Source organism: Echinococcus granulosus (genome assembly GCF_000524195.1).
Source record: "Echinococcus granulosus chromosome Unknown EG_S00023, whole genome shotgun sequence".
Lineage (NCBI taxonomy): Eukaryota > Metazoa > Platyhelminthes > Cestoda > Cyclophyllidea > Taeniidae > Echinococcus > Echinococcus granulosus.
In genome coordinates, this window is record NW_020170403.1 from 533342 (window position 1) to 557852 (window position 24511).

Consider the following 24511-nt stretch of genomic DNA (forward strand, 5'->3'; position numbering starts at 1 on the left):
AGAACCTTAAGCATCACGAGCTGGCGCAGCATCCCAGTTTGTTCAAAAAGGGGCTTTAAGTGCTCATCGTAGGGAACAAGATTTGAGCTTCTTGCCTTTACAAGAGATTACCGTTCCATTTGCTTTGACTGCTTTTTTATTCGTAGCTTAACGTCACTGAGTCATTACATCGGCACAATTTTTTTTGATTTTGATGGAGCGCCTCAAATAGCCACTCAGATGTTTCTTTCACCCTTTTGACAAGATGCTGTTTCATTCTCACCTTGATACAGCATCCTGCTCCCATCCTCGTGTGCATGCTTTAAGGTCTCCTTCTCGTCATCTTTTTTTTTCAATTTCAATTAAAAACCAGCAGGTAAACTTTGTTCTCATTAGGACTGAAGGCTGACCGGGTAAGGGTCAAATTCCATGCTTTTCGCTTGAGCACTAACAAAAACGATTTCACACGTGTGTAAGGTGTGAGTGTAGAAGTGTACGCTCTTTTTCATCTTTCTCATCATCTGTAGCTCTAAAAGTAAAAGAGAACCATTAGAAGCCACTGCCCGTACACTTTTTAATCACCTCATGGAGGTGTTTTCTCGTCTCTGTCCCTACCCTCCCCCTTATTACCTCTCTGCTTCGCAAGTTTCTTGCCGTCTTCATGACCTTGTGCCTAGAGAGGCTTTTTGCTGACGTCTTTCTCATATAAAGAGCAAAGTTTGATGAGGCGATTCCTTCTCCCTGCTACTCAACTAAGGTGAATAATGGACGATCGAGAGGCGATAACGTGGATCTTTCAGTAGCCTGCTTAGTAATAAACCAGCAAGGAAAAGTAGGTGTTAAATAGCAATGCCAAAACGATCTGACGCGACATCAGCTTCCACTGTTGACAGAATGCCAGGTAGGAATACCAAAGTTTAAATGGAAGCAATATCAAAATGCCTGCTCTTGATTTTGCGTGCGTTTCGGTTCTCAGCCAGGCTCCTATTTTGCCACTGTAATACTATAAGTAATGAGTATTAAATGACCAAAACTTTTTTCGACTTTTCGATCAGACTCAGGTAGAAGAGAAGGCTAAAAACCCAATCAGGGGTAAGAATGAGACATTGAAAGAATTTTGGCAAATCAGTTAACTACTAGAGCCGTCTCAAACGAAATTTATGACATGAGGTTAAGTGGAAACTGTGAGATGCGCCTAAGTGTTACATTTACGAGTACTGATCCCGTCGATGCGAACACCGAAAGATGCAACTGGAGTGAAGAGAGGCTTGGGAGGAGGGGGAAAAAATAGGTAAAGGTAATCTTCCGATAACTCCTACATGATATCGCAGTAATTACTCACTGCTCAACTCACTTCTAGGACGGACTAATTAGTGTGCTAGTTGTGACATTTAAGAATGTAACTTAGACCTCCACACGTCTGACATTTCGATTTCTCTCTATCGTTATTTGTAAAAACGTCTCACAAAGCCCCTACTTCCCTTATGCATTTTGGCTTGTGATTGTTCTTCGATTGATGTCCTCCCTTTTACGAGCAAGTAAATTGAATTAGAAATGAAGAGGAAGCAAATTAATAGGTAGGCAGCCTTAGCATAGCAACGGGGGATGACGGGGGGAATGGTACCTGGATAAAGGTGATTCACCCAATTTGGTAAAGTGAATTTTGCCTTTAGAATATGAATGGGTTCGGGAGTCTTCTCGCTGAAATGGAAAGTCACATATCTTTTGTGTCTCGCGGTCGAAAGGTGGAAGGAAAAGACCTTCAAATCATGGCTGGAAATATGTAGTACCGCTACTGCCTCTAGCAGCCTCTTTCCATCCGACCTCTAAGTTGGTGACTTGTATTTCCGATCTTCCCACTTATGCTTCTATTCTCTCATTCCTTCTTTTCGTTGGTACGTTTTCAGTGGTGCTTTAGATCATTATAACGTCATCGGGAGAAATCTGGATTCTACTTGAATTTCCCATTCTCGGAGAGGAGGGGGGAAGAGAGATGGCGATTGGGCGTCAAAGGGAGCATTTACGCGTTCGATTCGCAAACAAGGGATGTTGCACATCTTCTGGGATATTTATTTTCCAAAATTCCGTCCGTGTTATTCTTCAAGCCTTTTTGCTTGCTTCTAAAATATCTTACAGCATGAAGAAGTTTGGTACATTTGCATCACTTGAGAGCTAGCTTGCATATTCGTATTTCTAACAAAACCTATATCTTTCCCATTTTTGCATAAAGATTCCATTTTTCTAGGACCAAATCACGCTTATGTATGCATGGAATAATCTTTCTTAACGCTTGTGTAGGTTCTTTTTCTTTGCCTGACCCTTGCTCGATTTTGTTGATGGTTAGGCTTCGATGGCTCCGGAACCACTTCTTCACCGCTTTCACACTCGGTTGATACTTCTCATCCGTGGAGTTCCGGTGTTGAATTTGTCTCCTTGACTTTAGCCGCGTCACAGGATAATCAATTTCCACGCTTGATTGAGTGAAAGCTTGCTTACCCGAGTAGTACTAAGGGACGATGTATTGACCGTGTCTTGCTTGAAGTTGTCATTTGTTCCCTCCCTCTTAGTCTTTTTTTTGATGCATAGGAGGGACGATGTATGGGCGCGGTTTTGCGTGCAAAGTGCTTGCATGCGTTATTGAGGTAACTATCATCTTGAATCTCTACTTTGTGAATTTCTAATTGTTACATGATGAAAAAGGTGAGCACGTTCTTCTCATTAAATATAGCGTCCCGTTTACTCCAAATATTGCAAGAACTGTCCTAAAGATGGTAGTTACTGGACAAAATTTATTCGTGAGTGTTAAACTCTGTTATTATGCAGTCCATAGCCTCGAGTCATGCCCTGGAGACGTAATAAGCGATAATAACATGGACGAGGACTTAGTACCAATGTACAAACAGGCCGGAAAGCCGGAAGCATGGGCGGAGAATCATGGTTCAGATGTGGTGGTCAAATTGAGACTACTGAAGAGCCCGTACCATTAGTAAAACGCGCTTTTTTACGAATTGATTCGCTTGATTCGTTTGGTGAGCTTTTTTATTCTAAAAAATTTTTTCTCATTTTGAGGTGAAGCATTATCATTTGTCAGTTACTATCGGTTACTATAACCACATGCCTCTATCCGTTGCTTAGGCATTCATCTGGCACGCGGTACTGAATTTTGGTTTCGTGTAAAACAGGACAGAAGGACTCGTTGCTCATATTTGGCTTATTATCTCATCCTTCGTGATCGCCTCGATGTCCAAGGGGCTGTGCATTCATTATAGCAACAGAACCATTTTTTGACCTTGCCAATTCACTACGGGCACATGTCACTCGGGTAGTTAGGGTCATAAGTGGTAACTTTATGTTCGTTCGAACATCCGGGGTGTCGGAGCTTCAATGGAATACGTTGATTACTAGCTAATGAACTGGTTGTCTATTTGTGTCATCATCCCATTCCTTCTTTGCAGGTATTTGCACTCTGTCTGCAAGTCTGGATGAGATTCGACAGTCGACCACAACACAGTTGGATGAGATTTTCAAACGTCTCTCCTGTCTGGAGGAGAACAGAAAGGCAGGCGATCAATAGCCGCTCTAAAAACCAGATCACCACCGATCTCTGTGATTTTCCGTTTCTCTGATGCACCCGCGATTGTTCTGGACTCCATCCTTCTCATTACACATTAATTTATCTTTTCAGCATTCCACCAGTAAAAAACGCCTGTGCTTTTCTCAAAGCCCACTATTGCTTCTCTCTTCTTCCGCGCCTGCCACTCATGTTATATAACGGAAAAACGATGAGATTGACTTTATCAATAAATAGTTTTTTGATCGAAGTTTTTGGTTTTTAAACTTCTTATTTGTTCTGCACCGATGTGATGAGTTAGTGTGCCTTTTTGCATTCTCATTGAATAGCCCTGGAGTCCGTATGAAGTGCTCCCTTTAATGGTTCTTTTTTCAGGGCAACAAATAACTTGCTTGCTTTGTGTCTAATTTGGGCACTACTAATGGGGCTGATCGGGCCAGTTCAAAGGCGCACGCTGTCCCGTGCACGCAAATTTTCTGTTTATTGGGCTTTGGGGACGTTTTTTTTAAAAAAACGACAGCTACAAAGGCGGACTTCTTCCCCATCTCTTCATTACCACTAAAAAAGGTTTCATATTCAATCGTACTCTCCAGATGCTAATTGTAGTCTTACTTTAAATTAAAGTTAAATTTGAATTTTCTAGTGATAGAATGTGTTTCGATCCCCAAAACTTCTATACGTATGTAATTTTGTTGAAGATTTGTAGTAATTGCCAATTTAGCCAGTAACTGCTGGTGGTGAAATAGGATTCCACCATCACACGATTGTGAGGAAGTATTCGTTATCTAACATGGTGTAACTCGGCCGTAATGTTGAGCCCGACCATCGTCTTGGATTCTCGAACGCCTATTTTATAAACTCAGTAGAGCCGTGAAACTACAGTTTCATGTTTCACGATGAATTGGAATGTCCGCAATCTACTCTGAAAGAAGGGAAAGTTGTGCTGCTCCATGAAGAAACGTACGCCTTAGAATCCCCCATCCAAGTGAAGTGGAATGTTGCAAAATACCCCACTTACGATGCGGTTTTAGTACCTTTTGATTTGTTCACATAAGAATTTTCTCTTGGGATGGTATGAAGGCGGTAGTGCTTTAACAGCTTTTGTTGATGATTCTTTTTCAGATTGGACAATAATTACGCCAACCTTAGTAGCATGGGAGAGTTTTTATGGATAGTACTTCTAATTTTTGCTGGCTGGTTGGCTAGTTGACATTGGCTTCCTTGAAACAATTCTAGCTGACTAACACTAAGTCGAGACCTCAGGATAAGTCTGTAATTTGCTTTGGTGGAAAATAATTAACTATGCATTCTTGATATTAGATAACCTTTTTGCCTTTCGTGATCTCCACTGACGTAAGCAACCTCGAGTTGAGGCACCAGGTGCCGCAATGGAATGATGAATTAATCAAATGTTATCAGTTTTATCCGAACCTAGTCATCATGATTAGCTCATTTGGATATTTTCAATGGGAATGCCTCTGCAAACACGCTTATCTCATAGAGGGTGGTATCCTTGTCATTTAGTCAGATTAAACAAATCAGGTGGAAGTGAGCATCATCATCTACCTTTCCCATCATTTGGATAGATGTTTCATTTGGTCATGGCGTCTGTAGCGGCAGTACGGGTATACCCTACTGAGTAGATTCCAAGATTGTGCAGAGCTATTAATTAATTAATTAATTAATTGAGTCAAAGAAAACTTATCAGATAGAAGGGAATAAACCCACCTAATTTCCTCCCTTTCTTTTGCCTCTGAAGTTTTATGGTGCCCCAGTTATATCCCTGAAGACGTCTAATATGGTACGGAGGTGCACGAAAGAACTTATTAATTAAATCAGTGCCTGCCATTCATCGATATCGGTCTTCTTCTAGAGCCTGAGCACCAAGGACAAAAAAAACGGGAAGGAGAAGACAAAGGAAGGAGAGAATGAGAGTGGCTCGACACCAGCTACCGGAGAGACGGCGATCGTTACGGAGGCCTCGACAACTCATGATTCCATCTCCTGTGATGACCACTTTGATGACGGCGGCGTTGGCTCCAAGGAGGAGAGTGCAAAGCTGATCAATCGGATGGCCGAGGCGCTCCGACGAGCACGTGAGGATGGTCTACCCGACAGTGCGAACAAAAAGCCTCCACTCTCAGCGGCCTTGGCCTATCTTGCACGACACAATATTCGCAAACGCATCATCCATGTTGGTAGTGCTTCACGTATGCCTGCTGAGTGTGGTGCTCCCGGTGGAGGCATCGCTTATCCCAAGCTGACCAAATTTATCTTTGACTATCGAATCAGGGATCCGGATGCACCGGAGGTCTTTATCGATGATACGAAGAAGTATGGAAAGAGGATGGAGCTGTATTGTGGAAAGGACTTTCAGATTGAGGTGCGCGCAGGCTTTCTGGTCACTTTAGGCCCGACTAATTCTGTAGCAAAGTCTTCTTTTTCCTCTTCTCCCCTCGTGTAGACAATATAGCCGACTCACTAGTGATTCAGGGGAATCGGATGAATGGAATTGCGCAAAAGTGTTGGGAGCCATGTGCAACGTGTATGCGGACCATAGCAGGCTAGACGGGATTTCTGCGCTTTAGCATGCCCTATCTAGTTCCATTATTTAGTTATGTCGTGTGTCTGACTAAAATCTTCATTTTACGAAGGGCGTTCAAGACAGGCTGGCGTTTCTGTGATTCACGTCGACAATTTCAGGGCAGCATGTGCGTCGATCAGGCATATCACCCATTGGCTGAATGTTCGCTCACAGGGATGGCTGCCGGGGCTATGTTCCGGCAACTGGACCATCACAGTTGAGGTCTTCAGTAATGTTTGGACCTAATGCCGTCTTTGGAATGTGGGCACCATCAGAATATCGTATTGCTGAGTCGTTGAGGATTCCATCACTGGACCGTATTGTGATTGTAGTCTGTTGCAGACAAGCTTGAATGTCCGCAGATTTGAGTTTGGACGAAACTTGATTGGTTACTGCATGCTGTCGGGTCCACATATTCATTATCACTACTATTCTCCACCATGATGAGGGATGTGCGGAATGCACTGACCCACGAAATAAGCACTGTCTACTAGCAATGGGGAGCAAGTGTTGCTTGCAGCCGCCTGCAGTATCCCTTTTTTGTGGCTGTAAAATCAGTAGTCCTCGTTCGACTTAAGTATAAGCGGCGGCGCCTAGTGAGAACTGTCCCTCACCAAATAGCTCAATGAATTTTCATCTTTTGCCTATATTTACTTGGGCACATTTTCAGCCTAAGTCACGGATCCTAGAGATTGGCTTTTCTTGACTAACGAATTGCGAAAAGCTACTTTTTAAGAGTGATTTCATGTAGTGAGTTGTTTCCAGGATGGCATTGAGGAGAGGGGAGAGGGTGAAGATATTTTCCTTACTCAGCACAGATGAGTCGTAAGTGAATCTTCCCCAAGCGATTTAGGCAGTAAGCTATTCCTTTTTCCGCATGCACAATAATGTACTTCTCACTTTTAAAATTGAAACGCACGTCGGTTTGCTTGCACTGTGTAAAGCTCGTCTTTGATATCTTTTTACACAATTCTTACGAGGAGGAATTTGCATTTCCATGCAAATTTGGTTTTGTGACTGTGCCTTGTGAATCTCATTTTAAAGTCCATTATTGTGTAAGGCAGAGACGATTCAAGAGCCGTTGATACATTTATTGGTTCAAAGTAGCGGAAAAGTTGGCGCAGGTTTAGTAAGATCCATTCTAGAATCTCTATTGGGCCTGCTCAAATGACATTCAAACCACAGCCAGGAAGTAAACTGGAAATCACCTGATTCTGCACCACTTTTACCTCTCTCGAGGGTTTTATATTCCATTCTCTTTGTGTATAGTCGAACAAGTTCTGTGCATTTGAAATTGTGTAGTTCTGGGAGTACTGTCTTCAGACGATGGTGGTGGGGGAGGTGGCGGCCTTTATGGTGCCGCCACGCCAATTGGTTGCCTTTCCAGCGGTGAACAAGAAGCTGCGCGACTATATGCTTGATCGGACAGCGGACTCGGCAAACCCACCCAAACACACTTGTGCGTTCATGAGTCTGCAGGCCCAGGGCGGCCTGGGTTATCCCGATCTCGATGACCTTCTTGCCAAGCCTCGTATGCTCGAGTTCATCTTCGATCTTCACTCGTAGGCGCCTCATTTTTAATCTTGTGTATTTCAACATATACCGCTTTCATCTCTTGTAAAGCTAATGCCAGACCTTCTTTCTCGTAGAGTACGACTTTAATGTTCTTGCAAATTATTTCGCCTATTTGCTGCCCCTGTCGTACTACTCGTTTGTGATGGACGTTTCACTCCTCAATGGTCTTCACTCCTTACATGGCGCTTGGATCTTCTTATCTGAGGCCAGTGTCACAAATATGTGACATGTTTTCTTTTCCGTTTGTGATAACTGGTTGTAACAAACCATGTCGCGAACATATTGGTTGATTTCAAACCTTCAAGGGGGATTTAAGATGTTCGTAGCCCGAGAACACTTGCAGTTTTTCTTAGTTGGGTCGCTGTTAAATAAGTAAGTTCAGCAGTTCAATTTTTGATGCTGCATTCGAACAATCAAACCAATACTTGGGCCGCAGTAGTCGACTTTCCCCCAAAATTGACGGCTAAACACTTTAAGTTAATGCGGATTTTAGTTAAACTATTGAAATACCAACGATCGTTCAGCAAAATGCCCACTCGCCAATGCAATAAGCGGGCATGTGAGTTTCTTATCGAACAAATTTATGATTGGCGAACCGAGAGGTCATACGCTCAAAAGCAAACATCTACTCGCTCACACAAACAATGCTGCTGCAGCTCAGACTAGGGCCACAAAGGACACCTGTAGATCCAAGTTTTTGCAACTTCATCACCCCCTCTCGGTAACGACGACACCAGTTCAAGTTCTTTGATACACTCCTGCCACTCGCATCTTCTGTTTTGGATTCAAAGTCGTGCTTTCGGAGTTGCTATTCAGCGGCTTAAAGTAAGCCGATGGTGATTAACTCTTGGCATGCCTGCAAATTTGCAGCTTTAGGGGTCAAAGAGAATGTTTATAGCAATGGAATTCCTCAGGTACTCCTACGTCAACCACCTGCCTTTAAAGCATTGCAATTATAGCATAGGAGTCAATTCATCTAGGCCGGTGCCGCTGCTGCTCTAAGATGCTATCAATTATCTGTGCAACTTAGGGTGGTCCTGCCTCACGAAGGTCCAAAAGAGAGCTGGATAATGACCCCGGAGGAGAAGGTGGAGGCGATTCCGCGTCTGCGACAAGCTGGCAACGAGCTCTACGCCCAGGGCCAATGGTTTGAGGCCGCGACTAAGTACGAGGAGGCCCTCAACCTCATTGAACAGCTCTCACTTTCTGAGAAGCCCGGTGATCCGGAGCACGTGCGCCTAGACCAAATGCGCGTCCCCTTTTACGTCAACATGGCGCAATGCCAGTTCAAACTGAAGGTCAGCGAAAATTCACTCCCCCGCCCACCCTACCCGGAGGTTGTTAGTAGTAAAGTTGTTATCTCATAACTACGCCCAGGACTACTACGGAGCAATTCGGAGCACAAGCGAGGCGTTGACGCGAGACACGGACAATGTAAAGGCACTTTTTCGACGAGCACAAGCGTACTCCGCCACCTCAGACGTCCAACTGGCCGAGGCAGACTTCCTGCGGGTTAAAAGCCTCGCACCGGACACGATGACGACCTGCGTGGATCGAGAACTGGCCAACCTGGACCGAATAGATCGTGAGTGCAGAGAGCAGGAGCGCCGACTCCTCGCCGGCAAGATGTTCAGCCAAACCTGAGACCCAACAACGGTTCGAGCCCGACCCTTTCCCCCTCCTAGGCTGTTGTATTCCCCCGATTTGTGAACCCAACGATGCCAATACACGTATGTGTGCAACACTTGTTCCTGCGAGTAAAGGCGCACCGCGCCATAGTGCAAACCGAAGTTTGTACCCTGGGAGAATAAGCCCCACTAGACCTACTCAATTCACAAACCCTGAACACATTCTCGGCGGAGTGCAAGTAGATCAGAATGAGCAGACATGAACCTCCATCAGAAGGCAGAAATAGAAAACGAGTAATAAGTTTGCATTTTATGTACAACGGTGATAACAACGGGGTTACATCTAGTCATCTTCGGCGCCCTCTGGGGGCCTACGGGCAGCACTGAAAGGAGATACGGTCCTCTTTGGTGGTTTGTGCGAGGCACGTTCGCTATGGCGGCGCTGATGTCGATCATGATGCTTCCTAGAATGAGAGCGAGATCTTGAACGATCGCGACGTCGCTTGTCGCCGTGGCTTGAGCGATGATGACTCCCACTATGGTGGTGCCGGTCCCTATGCTTGGAGGATCTGGTATAAGAACAGAAGATACTGTTAGTACAGAAGTGCTACATTTATATCTGCTTTATAAATAAAGAGCACCAACGTTGGTTACCTTCCAATCACTGTCCGGCCTACTACGAACGCACTGTCGTTATAAAAACCCGAAATCTTTGGGAAGCTCTTGCAGAAATGTTTAACTAATTTCAAAATGACAAGTTTGTTTAAATAAGTTAAAGTACCTTCAATTAAGAGACGCCTCCCATTCTGGATCGACCGAATGGCCTAACGAGTAAAATTGCACTAAGGGAAATACCTGATAAGTCGGTGTCGATATAATCATCCAGCAGCAAGTCTGTCGTATTTTGGATGAAGAAGTAGACAAATAGAACTTACCGACGCTCCTTGCTCCTGTCACGGCTACGACGGCGCTCACGTTGGCGAGAGGCCCTCGCCTCACGCTCCCTCTCTCTTTCTCTCAGACGCTTTTCTCCGTACTCCCTTACGTAATCACGAATTTTCGCATAACCAAGATGCATTTTCCCGGCAAGATGTTCTTCCACTCGCTGAGGCGCATCGTCTTTTATTCGAAAGGCTCCACAAATCTCACAAACCTCCAACTCCTTAGACTATGATTAGTTAATGTCAAAATGGTTAAGTTACCTGGCCGGCCCCCGGCCGCGTATCGCCCTCGAGTTGAGACCTTTCGAATTTCAATTGCTCACAGAGCTTGAGCACACCCTGAGCCTGATCAACATTGCCTTCCGTGCCCAGTTGTTCAGCCTGCTCAACAAGATCATTGATCCTCCTAGTCAATGAAGCTATCTTATCAGCCTTCTCAGCTGCTGCCTCAGGATCAGCCGGGGCAGCACCCTTGTTCACTGAAAGGCGCTCATGGCCACGTCGAATACGTTTATCAACATCCTCGAGGAGATAGCACAGGTAACGATAGAACTCCTCCTCATAGCCCATTTTTTCGAATCGATTACTCTTTCTGTAGTTCTCACGAAGCCGCTCATCGTGCATCTTATCGCATGGACCCAGATCCGTTTTTGTGTTTACAAAGAGATCATGGGGGCAAAACCCACAGAGAAAATATCTACACATATCCTCATCTGACCAATGCGGACCTTTCATTGCATCGCTATCTATGGCATCCCGATTCTTCCCCAGTAACTCATCTAATAAGGCGGCCTGAGACGCCAAAGCCATCCTCGGCTCACAGACTTACGAGACGAAAATGAAACTGCGTGCAAAACCCAACGGCAGTGCATTATAACGTGAATGCACAACAAATAAATGCAGGCACAGTGCACCCCTTAAATACGAAAAAAACCTGTTTTAAAAGGCATTTTATTAAACAGTGAATTTTTAAGCTATAAAATTTAAATAAAGGTCTTGGCGTTTTTGATATTTATAAGTGGTGCCTAGGTTCGTGTGTTTATGCACGTATTCGTGTTTGTAAATGAAAATATCTTCATTTACAAAAATACTCAATTCTAGTTCTGACGATTTGGATGGCTGCACTGGCCAATAAGTAGACGTGACTTTTACTTTCTAACAAACAAAGTATCAATATAGATACATATTACATTGTAGCTCTGCTTTTAAAGTTATAATTATTACTAGCTATATTGTGATGCATTTCTTACTTGCAAAACTCCTGGCTTGGTAAAGGGCTACTTTGCTTATTTGGCATTGTAATGTGGAGTTTTCAGACTTCCTTGAAGACGAAAGAAGACATGATACTCGGGCAGAATGCATATATTCGGCATAGAGAAGGTATTTGGGCTACTGACATGGCCCAAAAACCCGCCTATCTGACAAGGTACAAAGTCTAAGCCAAAAATGACTCCTCGTCAACACCGCGAGATATACAATAATCGTATTACAGAAACTTCACGGTGAGGGCTGGCCTCTAAGCCATGCTAGTGAACCCAGGTCCTACTGTATGTTGGATATGCATATTCTCCTAAGGCATGATGCTTTTCCGCCTTTAGGAAAATCTCAGAGTGCTGCATTGGTGGCATTGAGTAGCAAACTCGATGTTGAAGGCCATCTATTCTGATCTTTATGGCTAGACGATAAACCTTAGCTAAGAGGAAGAAGTACATGTGCCACAGACAGGGCAATCAGTGGGGACTCATAACAGAAACGCTGAAAATGACTCCTGTCTTTTGCAACTACCCCAACCCTGTGTTATGCATTAATGCTATTAACAACAAAACCGGCAAGGGTCGTGATTCATCCTAAAGTTCCGTTACGGAGGTGTTTACAGTGGCTTTACAAAGATATTGACAATGTTGACCCTTGATACTTCCTTTATTTCTCTACTTACTGAACAGAATCCAAATATGTATAACTGTGGAGCCCTAAAATACGAACAATTTAGAAACGAAGAACAGGCCTAGAATTCTACCTCCATAGGACTACCATAAATTCGTCCTTACTTACAAAAATCTGCTTCAGACTGGTATTTTTACGTCTATATGAGAACATAAATGATGACTGGCACAATTTTTGTCCTTGAATCCATTTTTCATACAGGACAAGACTAACATCCATTTGGATTGACAAAAGGAATCAGTGGCGTTGAGGTCGTTCATACCCTTAGTTGCTTAGAAATTCGATGACTGGCGTGGTTGGCGTGTGGGTTTTATAATACAATGGTGGCTTATCCCTTGGTTTTGGTGAGGCGCCACTTTTGTACTTGGAATTAGCCTTCTTGTGCATCGTTGAGTGGGCTGGCCTTCAGGCCATGCCAACAGCCTAAACACCTTCTCTGTGCTGAATATATATTCTGCCAGAGTATTGTGTCTTCTTTTGTCCTCAGGAAAGCCTCGAGACGCTACAATTTTTTACTTACGGCACCGGTTTATGCGATAGTTAACGGTTGGGTTGACCGAGGAGAATTTGGAGAAGAACTTTTAAAGAAAAAGAGAAATTATGAAAGCTCTGAATGTTTGTGTAACTCTTGCTTTTGGTAAAAGGCTAGTTATTATTTTTTTTTTTATTATTAATACGTAACTGTTGTAGATATTCAAAATCCTTGCAATGAATTATTTTGCAATAGGGTTTTCTAAAATAAACATTTGCTAAAGGTTAAATAGCCATATTTAGGATACACTTCCACGAATTTGCTTATCGACTTGTTGTTTTAATTCTCACGTGGAGTGGCTGCTTTGACCGCTGGTAGTTTGCTGTTCATCGGCCGTGCTGTCTTCTCAATGGCTTCTCACCTCAACTGGATGCTCATCAAGAACACGCATTGCTTTCTCATGAAACGCAATGGCGAACAATTCAGTCGTGACCCACTGAACATGAAGGGGAAAAATTGCTTTAAGTACAGTGGTATGGTTCATAAAAAGGCGATTGGCATCAAGCAAGAAAAGGGCGGGAAGGGTGTTTATTTTATCACCAAAAAGGCTGGTTTCGACCACAGACCCAGAAAGGCTCTTGCGCGGATAAAGTTTGTGCGTGGCAATAGGCGGACTCTCCAAAAAATCCGCAACTTTGTTTGCCTCATGAAATACCGCCGAGAATTGAAAATGGTAGGATTTTACGCTTGGTTTTACCTACGCTTTAGCTTGCCTTACGAAGGGCTAGTGCCATCCTGCAGGCCAACAAACGAAAACAGGCTACATCAACTAAGGAGGTCAAGAAGAACTAGTGTACATCGAATAAATGATGCGGACAACTACTGTGTTGCCTTGCAATTCCGCCCGAGCGTAGTGCTCATTTGCACCTTGGCATGTCGGTTTTGGGGTTCATATCTGTCACTCTCCAAACCCGATCAGCCCTTCTACCTCGTCAACGTAATGCTGTTCAAGTGTAGATAGAGCACTCATGTCGTGAGTCTCGTGTACTGTACCATGGGTGCATTCTAGCTAGGTTCGAGACCGCGAGATAAATTATTTTATTTTGTGTAGGGGCTGCGTGATATCTGTATGAAGTAGATAGAGTTAAAGGTACAGAACGGGATCGTGAGTGGTCTGTTGTAGTATCAGAGCAGAATTTGTTTGCCCTGGAGCATTTGATGGACGGCTGACCCCCATTCCGGATTCAGGGTTTCAACGAGTGATCTGTCGACGCTGGCAAAGTGAAATACAACCTGATTCCACAAGATTTGCCCATGTGATGAAATCTCCTTGTACGAAATCCCGTGCAACGACACGATCACATCGTCGGATTTGTTCTCGGTCCGACGGCTATCAGTCCATTCGTGCATAACCCCGCTCGAAAAGCTGCTGACGTCGAAGACTGTTCTATTTCCACCGTCGGAGCTGCCCAATTGGTCGAGGCGCACACCTCTACGTGTCGTGAAGGTTATGTGATCAATGAGCCACCCGTGGTTGATCTCAAAACCGGTTATAACGTCGTCTTCGGGGACGAAGACCTTCTGTCTACACAGGGGAGCGGTTTAATGCGACGTGGTTGCTTACACTGTGTAGTACTCTTCGTTGTGGCGTCCCCATTCCACGGTCTCTTCTACTCCTGTCTGTAAATTCCGGTAGGTGACATCAAGCCCTTCAGGAAAGCGGGATAAGTGACTTGAGCTAAGTACCTGCTAGTACGCGTCGCCCGTCCCAGTCTTTTGTGATGTGGCCAGTGAGTGCCCCGATCTTCCATTCATTTGGTGGGTAGTTGTCGTGCGTCTGATACTCCCCTTCAAATTCGGAGTAGCTTATTAACAGGATGTAGTAATTAGGTATTGGCTTACTTGTAGTTGGCGGCATACATGCTATGGTAGCCAAAGGAGGGGGATATCGAGTTTGAAACATGAAGAGGAGCTAAGAACATAACCTATAGAGGAAGCGGACTCCGTACCAAACATTGAGTCGGTTGTAGCGACCTTGACTTCGATAAGGTCTACGGTGTGAGCCGCGCATAGACGCTCAACGAACTAGTTGGAGGGTTGGAACAAGTAATACTGACAATACCTGGGTCACTTCACTCATATATTTTTCACCAAAGTAGACGAATCCGTCAGGGTGTCGCATCCAGAGCTGGCCTCTCTTAAGAAGTTCCATGACCCATTCAAAGGGCACTTTTGAAAGACATAACTCGGCTAGGAAAGCAAAACTGTTAGGGAAAGACTGAAACCTAGCCCCAGGCAACACAGAGAGTAAAAATTTGGAGACTGACAAAGGATTTACTAGTTGTCGTTCCGAATACAAGGCCTAAACGAGATAAACTTACTATCAAAAATGAGGGGATACATTCTGAAGAAGTCCAGCATAGCTCGGCGAACTGATTTCATATTGGAATTATCAATGGAAAGAGCAAAGTAATCTCTTAAGCTATTTTGCGTTTCATTATCAACTTTCGAACGAAATAGTAACTCAGTTAAGAGGTTGTTTAATGCACGTAAGCAAGCATCGATTCCAAGTGGCATATCAAATAAATCACATAGGCGGAAATATTCGTCTAGTGAACGGTCTTCTTCAAAGCTTCCTGTATATGCCAGGTGCAGCAGGCTTCGGAGATCAGAGGGAGATGACGTAAGGGACGGTGGGATTCTAATTCGAACTCTCATTTGGCCTTTTGAATGAGCCAACATCAACTCCTTGAGACGGGTAGACAGAGCACAAATTGAGGAATGTGCATCTATGTATTCCTCTTCACCGCCCTCTGCACCAACAATCCATGTAACATTGGTCAACTTCCCCTCCTTATAAAACTCAAATAGCCGACTCTGCATGCTAGAGAGGAAATCACACAGCTCTTTATCCATTTTCAGGGATCAGTATCTAGGATGTCACAACTACGACGAGGAATAAAGGTAGCTCAAATTGCCTCCAAACAGGCGCACTATTCGAGGTAGAAGGTAACAGCTGACAAGGTTTATTTTCCTCTACATCCAACTAAGCAAAATCAAAAGACTAAATTCTAATTCTTATAAGTAGTACGTTTATAGGTAACTGCCAAAACCACTTGTCTATAAATAGCTTTGTTTTAAAATCGGATTTACTGTATACTGTAACTTTTAAAATTATTTTTATAAATTAACATAACGTTTTTGGCGTGTTTGGAACAAGGGTGAGTTTGCCATTTAAAAATATACCTTGTGATATGACAATCAACGAATTTGCATTGATTATGATGAATTATTAATAATTACTTTTTGCCCCTAGCCAAAAATACTACGGCAACCAATAAGGTTTGTGATTTTTTTAATTACTTAGTGGCTTTACCACCAAGCTTATTGATTGAATGTACGTGATTTGTCTGCTATTCCGATGGCCTTTGAGATAGAGATTGACCTTTACGAGTATTTTGGGATCTCCTTTGAGAGTTCCGCGAAAGAGATTAAAAGAGCCTACAAGATTAAAGCAAAAGAATTACATCCTGACAAAAACAAGGGCGACCCACAAGCAAGTATGTCACTGAGTATTTGATCGCATATTCTCAGAGGAGAAGTTCCAGAAACTTAAGGATTATCACGACATTCTCTTGGACCCAGCTCGCAAGGTGAGGCATATGTTGATTTGATGTGTGTAGAGTCAGTATGATCTGAGAATCAAAGCCAAAATCGCCGCTGCGAAAAGACATGCACAACTCGATGATGAGCGTCGTCGCCTAAAAGAAGGTATTGTGAGCTTCTCTCGCTTTATTACCGTTTTTCTGTAGTTCTTGAGGCAAGGGAGAAGGAGGCTGCTGCTCGGCGTGAAGAGGCCAACAGAATGGCTGAAAAGAACAGGATTGCCGAACGAATCAGAAAGGATTGGGAGGCCTCACGGGAGGCCGCTGCTTGTGCCGCACGGCGTGGGCATTTGGACACCGTTAAAGCTGCTTCTAGAACATCAGATGGTCATGTTATCGTCAGTGTAAGGCGATTCGGCTTTGAATCCCATCTATGCGGCAGGAGCAGTTTCAAAATGCCTACCACATAAGGTCTATTTTTTTACAAACCTTATATTCTCATTCTACTTTTTCTCATTTTTAGGTGAAGTGGAAGAATAAACATGGGTCTCTTTTGTACAATAGGGAATTTTTGTACACATGTCTGCGTGAGGTAGCATTAATTCGTTTGTTTTGCTTTTACCCCCATGTTTCGACTTTTAGTTTGGAACTGTGCTAAATGTGATAGTTGGGAAGAAATGCAGCGCAGTGGTAGAATTTGCTTCCAGGTTGGAGGCCGTAAGTCTTCCAATTGGTTGGCAGTTTCGGGGTCTCATTTTCTTGGTGATATTAATCTTCTTTTTCAATTGATAGGAGAATGCCATAAAAGCAGCGTCTGTAGGATCGGTAGGACATATGGAAAATCCGCTGAAGGTTTCATGGCCTGTTAGTCCTGCTCCTCATGATGAGTCAGGAGCTGATCCTGCCCCTGCCTCGACAAAGCATCCAAGGCCTCCATCACCTACGACTTATCAGCCATCAGATAATGTAAGATGATCATCCTAGCTGTTTAATTTTACAGAATTCTGCCATGTCAGTCTGCTGACTGTACGTATTTCTTCTGCAACCCTTATATTTGGTGGTGGTCTGTAAGAATATTTTTTATCCTCCCCAGATGTCCTTTGAAACCTTCGAGTCTGACATCCTGGAAAAGATGGCACGCTTCGGTTGATTGAACGTGTTTCATCAAAATTGTACATATGTATCGCTCAGAACATACCTATTGCTTAGATTGTTTTTTTGGTTACCTTCACTGGATACTTTTGCCATTAACAGGTGGCCTGGCTTCGATTGTAAGCTTGTAAGCATTTTGGTAGCAGCTGAGCCACGCTTCAAGTGAGGATCTTCTACCAAAGGTTTGGCATCGTGTATAATCTGTTAGATGAATAGGGTTTGTTGGGACAAGCAGTATCCGTGAGATGTGCTGCCATAGTTGCAACTGGTGGGAACTCGTCACATTCCGGGAGTTGGTGTGGGCGATAAGAATATCTGCAACTAAGGCGCATGGGGGAATGTAGATGAATCTGGTCACTCAGTATTTGTTTCTTGCATATCTAAGTGGGTCCGCTCTTTAGTCGCTTCCGCTTTTAGATCGATCCTGGTTGCGTGACCGGCCGGGTGCGCTCCTTTTATGCAGAGAGAATAAATTTTTCTTCAAATTAGCATGGCCTATTCTGGTTTTAGGGGAGACTTGGTGTGCTAAGCCGGTGGCAGCAACAAGCGGCCCCAATCCAAAAGTACAACAACCCGGTATTTGTTTGGTTACAGAAGGAGGGCCTGCCACAAGGTGGCTGAACCTGCGGAGTCCCACAATTTTAAAATTATCAGACTCGGGTCCATTCTTGACAACCGTCCTACTCTAATGCTAGACCTGACCTGAATTGAATAACAATTCAGGCAACTGTCTAAATTATTTTTGCGAAGATTTACAAAAAACGCGGGAAATTTATGCCTTCACGTTTTCAATAGCTGAACAGAACCCATAGAGATGGTGGTGTAGTATTGAAATGGGAACAAAGTGGCAACAGGAAATAGAAAGAGTTACTTGATTTTAGTGCCAAACGTTCACACGAGAGATGATCAGCATAGAAAACATACGCTTCGGGAAGCATTGGCGAAATTTGGGCAATATGAAGCCACTACACTTCACAAGGAGGTTTAAACTCTAAATGGGACGCATTTGGCAAAATGCATTACCAGCACTACAGCCAGAAGTCTTCTGGCTCTCATGAGTTTCACTGGATATCGTCACTGGCTAGTAAATTTTTTCTAAAGCACCAACTATGCTGTAATGGCCGGTGTGGATGGTTGACTAAGGGATTAGCCACATGGGAAGCTCAAAAGACGATAACTAGGGAACACTGTCGCATTTTATAGCCCACTACTTGGTTGTGGAGCTTTTTAATTACCGCGACTTCAACTACCATCCCAGCGATACCGCATTTCACGGTTGCCTATAGTCTTGAGGCTTGTCTCCAAGTTGCTGGTGCATTTACAGTGATGTTGGGATGCCATAACACCAAAAAGACCCAAAATGCTAAAAAAACGTTAAATTTTCTTGAAGCTTAAGGTGTACTAACAGATTCATTCTTAATTTATATAACCGAGTCTTTTTGAAAGTGTTAGCAAGTGGTGTAGAAATGCTTCAGTTGCTTCATTGCTTCCTTTAGGTATTGCAGTTTCTGACTTTAAAAGCAGACAAGCTTTTAATCAGCAGCATTTTTACAAATAGATTATGTGTGAAGACATTATAACGTTCAGCTACACCTTTAAGGTCAAACAGGCCTCGCGCCAGACTTGAGCTCCCGGCATTACGTCATTGAGTACTGAGTGGGCTGGTGCGCCTCTCCAGGGTCATTATCTCACCGCGTGGGCTTCTAGTAACTTTACATTAAACAATCTCCCGTTCGACATGCGTTTTTGTTCTGTAGATTCTGGAGCGTTCTATGCAAAATAGCACCTAACCTACACAATTTTTAAATATACGTTACCTAGGTCTGAGTTGTGGTGCTCCACTTTTAAATTCTGCAAATTGAATTGTGTTCATATGTATGGGTTCTTGACTTGATCTAGGCTTTTTAACAACCCTTCATACTTTTTGTACTTTGGGCAAAATAAAGTAGTTTTTGCAGAATATGATAGAATTTAGTCTTTGTTGCACGCAATGCTTTTGTACACCTACAAAACATTTTCTTTTGTTGTGGACTCTTTTGCAGAAAGATGAGGAAAGGATTGTTGTTCATAATGTTTTGCTACCTCCTAATTGACCTGATGGCTTCGACCCTTATGTTGCCATGGCTTCCCACTATTATCAAGGAAATGTGTGAGAAGGATGTAAGTAGTTAATTTGCAGTTCCATTCATTGTTTAACTAATTTAAATTTTTAAAATAGGTGGGTCTATTTTCTGCTCTAGATGACTTTGGTTGCTATTAGGCGGTTTGTTCATGGCAAAATTTTAGGCGTACCTGAAGGAGCAGAGCTCTCTTCTCGCGATGCATCATTTGTTGGCAGTAAGTTTTTGCAAAAGAAGGTGGCATAAGCTACATTACTGCTCACAAAAAGAGAGGTTCGTTTTTCTTTCTCTCGTTGCAGGCATTTCCAGTTCACTCATGTCTCTAGCTCAGTACGTCTCCTCTTCCACATCTGGCGCCATGTCTGATTCCCTCGGTCGTAAACCTGTTCTTCTCACTCTCCATGTAAGTTTTTATCTTCTCTACTTTTACTGCTTAATTGCAACGTATTCTACTTACCTATTTTATGCAGACGCTGGGTGTCATCTCCTATCTACTCTGGTCAGCCTCTGGTGCCTCTTTCATTTGGTTTGTACTGGCGCGCATTCTGAGTGGCGTATCACGTGCCAACGTCGGCGTACTCTCGGCCATGGTTTCGGACGTCTCTGACCGTGAGACACGAACCCGTGGCATGGCCACTGTCGGTGTCGCATACTCCATCGCCTTCCTGGTCGGTCCTCCGGCCAGTGCTTGGCTTCTCGGCCGCCTCTTTTTCAATTCTGAGGCTGGCGTCAGCGTTCTTGAACCCCATATTGGTCTAGCCGCCGCCTCTCTTGCCGTTCTTGACTACATTTGCCTCTTTTCCTTCCCGGAGACTGCATCTCTACCGGATGGGAAGGATGATGATGCCAAAGTCAAAAAGGAGGTGAGTTCAAGCCCGTTCATCAAATCCACTTTGGGAGTTATAGGATGATGAAATTTCTAAACTGACAAACTGTCATTCTTAAGTGGAAAGTAGGAGCTTAAGTCCTTCGTCTTTGAGCTAGGTCTAATGTGAACCGTGAGTTACCTTTTCTGATCGTTAGCACATCTTTAGAAAGATTATTTATAATTCCAAACAACAGTTTTCACTCTCCCGTATCGTGGTTTTAACTTACGCAGTTTATAAACCCCCAAATGTGTGACTATAATGCTGTGTCATGAAGGGACTGTTGGTCATTAGTCATCTTATCCGTTTATCTGAGGGAATATTTTTAAGTATTTTGAAAACTTATTGTAAACCCCTCAGGGTGCTTCAAGTGGATCATTCTGGCAGTCGCTGAAACTGCTCAATCCTTTGGAGCTCTTCCGTTTCCGCAACATTGAAGATAAAATTGGTACGTGCAAATGTTTTACAACTATTTTTTACCACTGTCGTGTCAGGTTTAGTCATAATTCTTCAAAACACCCAACTTTTCCATTGGTCTATGTGACCATAGTTCGGTCACCAAACACCGATTAACGCCGTTATCGTTTCGGACTTGTGTAGCGACAGTTAAAATTTACGTTGCCTATTCGGTTATCATTTGACGCGTTCACTAGCGGAGCCTGAGTGGAACATTTTTCACCACAGCCTACAAAAGATGGTCTCTACTAAAAACTATATCCTCAAAAATCGAAAAAATACCTAGTCTTAAAACACGGGTGTCTTGAATCCATTTCGTTGGCTCAAGCTTAATCAATCCGTTCACGACACAACTTGGTGCGGTCAGTTGTTATTAAGTGATTAAGCATACTTCACCTTGTGTGTGACATAGACACAGAACGTGTTAGTCTGGGCAGAATTTAACGCCTTCTTCGTTTTGCTGCCTGTACTATGTCGAGATACTTCAGGTGCTTCATTTAGTAATCACGCTGAGATGACTGATGGTCGACGACTCAAAAGAGGCCTTGTATTTTTTTACACGGTGATTATTCGCTTCTCACGATTCATGATTAAACCCTGACGATAACTGCGGTGTGTTTTGTTCACTTCTTCAGTGCAAGCGAAACTGCAGCAAATGGCACGAGTGTTCTTTCTTAACATGCTTCTCTTCTCCGGCCTTGAGTGCTCTCTCCTGTTCCTTGCTCAACTTCGATTCGGTTATACCGGGTGAGTTGTCATTCGATGTCATCCAATTTTGGCCAACTGGCACCACTTGCAGTCAAATCCGTTGACCTGAAAATTGAGCGTCCACGTCAGTTGATCGAGGCGAATTTTGACTGGTTCATTCGCTTGTATAGTCTTGTTTACTGCCTGTTGACTGTAGACTGACCATCTCTATCAGTATTTCTGGGTTGTGACTTGTTCTTCAATCCAGAGAAAAAGGCATTCATTTGCAAATCACCGTGACATTATTTTACCAGGGCTATGCTACGTAAAGAAGTCAAACGTAAACACCGCAATGCTGGTTTTGCGAGGTGGTGGTGCCAAATGTAAAATCACATCCGAATAATGTGGTGAGAATCAGGAGTGTCATCGACTAGGTTTTCACCAAGAAAATTAACCTACAAAATTTTAAAACTCCTAATCAATGGTGGTTTTTAAATCTTACTTTATATTTCAGTCAAGACCAGGGGCGAATCTTCATAACCACTGGTGTAACTATGATTATCATCCAAAGTGAGTGGTCAGCGTGCTGCACGAATACATCAGCACAATTTACACTTATTTACCTACAAATCTATCTTCATTGATGCTAGGTGGTTTCGTGAAACGCTTCAAGGGTGGTCGCGAGGCTAAAACGGCTTGCTGGGTGAGTTGGCGTTGTGGTAGAAATGTTCCACTTATAACATCCAAGTAGCCATAATTTCGGATAATGCGGTGTTTCCTTCCTTCAGGCGATGGGTATTCAAGCACTGGCCTATCTTGTTCTCGGTTTCTCAAACAGCGAATTACTCTTCTACTTGGGACTGGTCTTCTTCAGCTTTGCCTCTGGCTCCTTCGTGCCCGCTTTTAACGGCCTCGCCTCACTCTCCATAGGACCCCAACAACAGGTGATTTTTGTGGCGTATCCACCGGACCTCTTATCCACCATCTGTCATGATATCTTTCTTTTACAGGGTCAAACAATGGGTACCTTCCGTTCCCTGGGTGGTCTGGCGCGTTCTGTGGGGCCCGGTCTGATTGGTGGATTGATGTGGTTGGTCGGTCCTTCCATTGCCTTTACTCTCGGGGCTCTTGCCACCTTCCTTGTTAGTGTCCTCTTTCGGCGCATTCCCAACCTCAACACCATCGCCACTCATACCTCTACCCGAGTCATGTCCTCCTAGATCTGTTTCTGTCTGTCCTTTCATTCTCCGTGATTATGAATGACAATGTGAGGGTATCTGTTCCATGTGCAACTTTGCTGTTCAATAAAGTAAATCCCGATGTTTTTAAACTCCTTCTGGATGCATACTCTAGACATCCCTGTTAACCTCTCTTGCGACGCTGAGATATATTAATTGTTCTTCCAGGTTACAGTTCCACAGACTTAGCTGCTAAGTTTTATGGGAACGAAATTCTGTTTGAAGCTTTGGTTTCGGTCAGCAGGGACCTTGATAATCTGAATTTTGCAGTGTTTCGTGTAAGTACTGCGATGAATCGGAAGTGTCTGTTTCATTGTTGCTCGATTAAAGGAAGAGAATCACTTAAATCCATTTTTTTTCTGCCCATGCCCATACTACTCATGCCGACAGAAGTAGAAGTGATAGTGGTGTTTAATGGAGGGGTTATTGTGGCTGATTATTAAAGGTAGTTTGATTTTGGTTAATCGCCATCAAGTGGTGATTTACCACGCTCAGGGCAAACTGATTTCTTTGCTGGTGAAGAATTGCACCTTAATGTTGACAAGAGGACTTGAGATGAGGGCTTCAGGGGTTTTCATTCATGCTTAGTTTTAGTGATGAAGCGAATCGCCAACATCTGCATCGACTGGGGGAGGAAGTAGCATAAACTACCTACCAAATGTGTTCTACAGGCCATGCAATAACCGACTTTAGTAGGCTTCAAAAACCACCAATCCGTTATTTGCTTCTTTCACCTAAGCTGTGAAAATACGTAGGTCAGTTTGGATTGTTTACTGCCTTACGCAATCATTCATTTTATCGGTCTTTAAAAAAACGGTCAGACCGTTAGTTATTTCCAAAGGACCCATCATCTCACCATTCATTTCCCTCTTCTAAGGCACAGACGACTAAGTTTACTCTGGGTTTTGTAGTGAACCGCAGGTGCAAGTGTTCATCAAAATTTGTCCACCTACAACTGGGATCTCTCTACTCCTCAAGGCTCGATACAATAAAAAATTGGGCAAAAAAAACTGCTCTTTAAAAATCAAGCTAGGACTAGTAAATGATCCGGAAGAAAATCCCATTCACATAAGAGATGCTATGACTCCCTGCTACAATATGGGATGGGAGGGAAGGAGGGGCACGTTGCCTCAACTCTTCTTTCATAGTCTTCTCGTGATGTTTCTTCGGGTGTTTATCACCTTTGCTTGGCTCTCGACACACGATCGCATGGGATAAAGAGAGGGATAGTCTGGATTGTCTTTTGCTGATTTGTAGATGCGACTTCCGGTAAACTTGTGTCTCATTGAGAAAGGATTGGATTATAAATTGCAGTTTGGATTATTTTAGACGTCGAAAGTTGTTTGGAAAGCCCCTAGTTATTTGCTCTTGGTTATAAAAACTACGCGAATATTTTGACTGTCTCATAAATTTATGAACCTACATGGTTTGAGTGACGTCTGGAATTTCATTTCTCATAAATTTTGGCGAGCGTAAAAAATAAATTAAATGAACGATTGAACCCGTAATTGCTGGTCAAGTCGTAAGCGTAGCAACACTTTTGGTTGCAGACGCTGCGGCGTCGGCGTTTGACTGCGACAGGACGCCGAAGGCAGGGGGTAACTCCAGTATTATCTGAGAGAGAGCCAAATTGTCTCTGGATTTGGAGGGATGAGAAGATAGAAGTAACAAATCTTGGAAAGTTAAATCCGCT

The 24511-nt window shown here is 43.5% G+C and overlaps 6 protein-coding genes across 6 annotated transcripts; 4 read left to right on the plus strand and 2 right to left on the minus strand. All coding sequences in view use genetic code 11, as the record gives it.

The window, feature by feature from the left end:
* Nucleotides 1–5151: 5151 nt before the first annotated feature.
* On the plus strand, nucleotides 5152–9353 carry EGR_03996 (AH receptor-interacting protein; the record flags this gene model as incomplete). Its single annotated transcript, XM_024493245.1, has 5 exons — nucleotides 5152–5175; nucleotides 5424–5933; nucleotides 7437–7696; nucleotides 8740–9007; nucleotides 9087–9353. 5 exons carry the CDS (start codon nucleotides 5152–5154, stop codon nucleotides 9351–9353), a joined length of 1329 nt encoding a protein of 442 aa, XP_024352344.1.
* A 327-nt stretch (nucleotides 9354–9680) lies between these two features.
* On the minus strand, nucleotides 9681–11088 carry EGR_03997 (Luc7-like protein 3; the record flags this gene model as incomplete). The annotated part of the gene is made up of 3 exons (XM_024493246.1): nucleotides 9681–9906; nucleotides 10273–10505; nucleotides 10540–11088. 3 exons carry the CDS (start codon nucleotides 11086–11088, stop codon nucleotides 9681–9683), a joined length of 1008 nt encoding a protein of 335 aa, XP_024352345.1.
* Nucleotides 11089–13103: 2015 nt separating this feature from the next.
* On the plus strand, nucleotides 13104–13546 carry EGR_03998 (60S ribosomal protein L28; the record flags this gene model as incomplete). Its single annotated transcript, XM_024493247.1, has 2 exons — nucleotides 13104–13427; nucleotides 13463–13546. The coding sequence occupies 2 exons, from the start codon at nucleotides 13104–13106 to the stop codon at nucleotides 13544–13546; spliced, it is 408 nt and encodes a 135-aa protein (XP_024352346.1).
* A 333-nt stretch (nucleotides 13547–13879) lies between these two features.
* EGR_03999 (hypothetical protein) lies at nucleotides 13880–15610 on the minus strand (the record flags this gene model as incomplete). The annotated part of the gene is made up of 7 exons (XM_024493248.1): nucleotides 13880–14279; nucleotides 14319–14403; nucleotides 14441–14559; nucleotides 14597–14666; nucleotides 14704–14779; nucleotides 14817–14944; nucleotides 15076–15610. The coding sequence occupies 7 exons, from the start codon at nucleotides 15608–15610 to the stop codon at nucleotides 13880–13882; spliced, it is 1413 nt and encodes a 470-aa protein (XP_024352347.1).
* A 505-nt stretch (nucleotides 15611–16115) lies between these two features.
* EGR_04000 (DnaJ subfamily C member protein) lies at nucleotides 16116–17449 on the plus strand (the record flags this gene model as incomplete). The annotated part of the gene is made up of 8 exons (XM_024493249.1): nucleotides 16116–16254; nucleotides 16289–16347; nucleotides 16378–16465; nucleotides 16507–16703; nucleotides 16823–16891; nucleotides 16942–17016; nucleotides 17092–17265; nucleotides 17393–17449. The coding sequence occupies 8 exons, from the start codon at nucleotides 16116–16118 to the stop codon at nucleotides 17447–17449; spliced, it is 858 nt and encodes a 285-aa protein (XP_024352348.1).
* Nucleotides 17450–18465: 1016 nt separating this feature from the next.
* On the plus strand, nucleotides 18466–22800 carry EGR_04001 (Major facilitator superfamily domain-containing protein; the record flags this gene model as incomplete). The annotated part of the gene is made up of 11 exons (XM_024493250.1): nucleotides 18466–18575; nucleotides 19494–19611; nucleotides 19692–19788; nucleotides 19871–19974; nucleotides 20042–20434; nucleotides 20798–20885; nucleotides 21529–21640; nucleotides 22095–22150; nucleotides 22231–22283; nucleotides 22369–22524; nucleotides 22591–22800. The coding sequence occupies 11 exons, from the start codon at nucleotides 18466–18468 to the stop codon at nucleotides 22798–22800; spliced, it is 1497 nt and encodes a 498-aa protein (XP_024352349.1).
* Between the last annotated feature and the right edge of the window lie 1711 nt (nucleotides 22801–24511).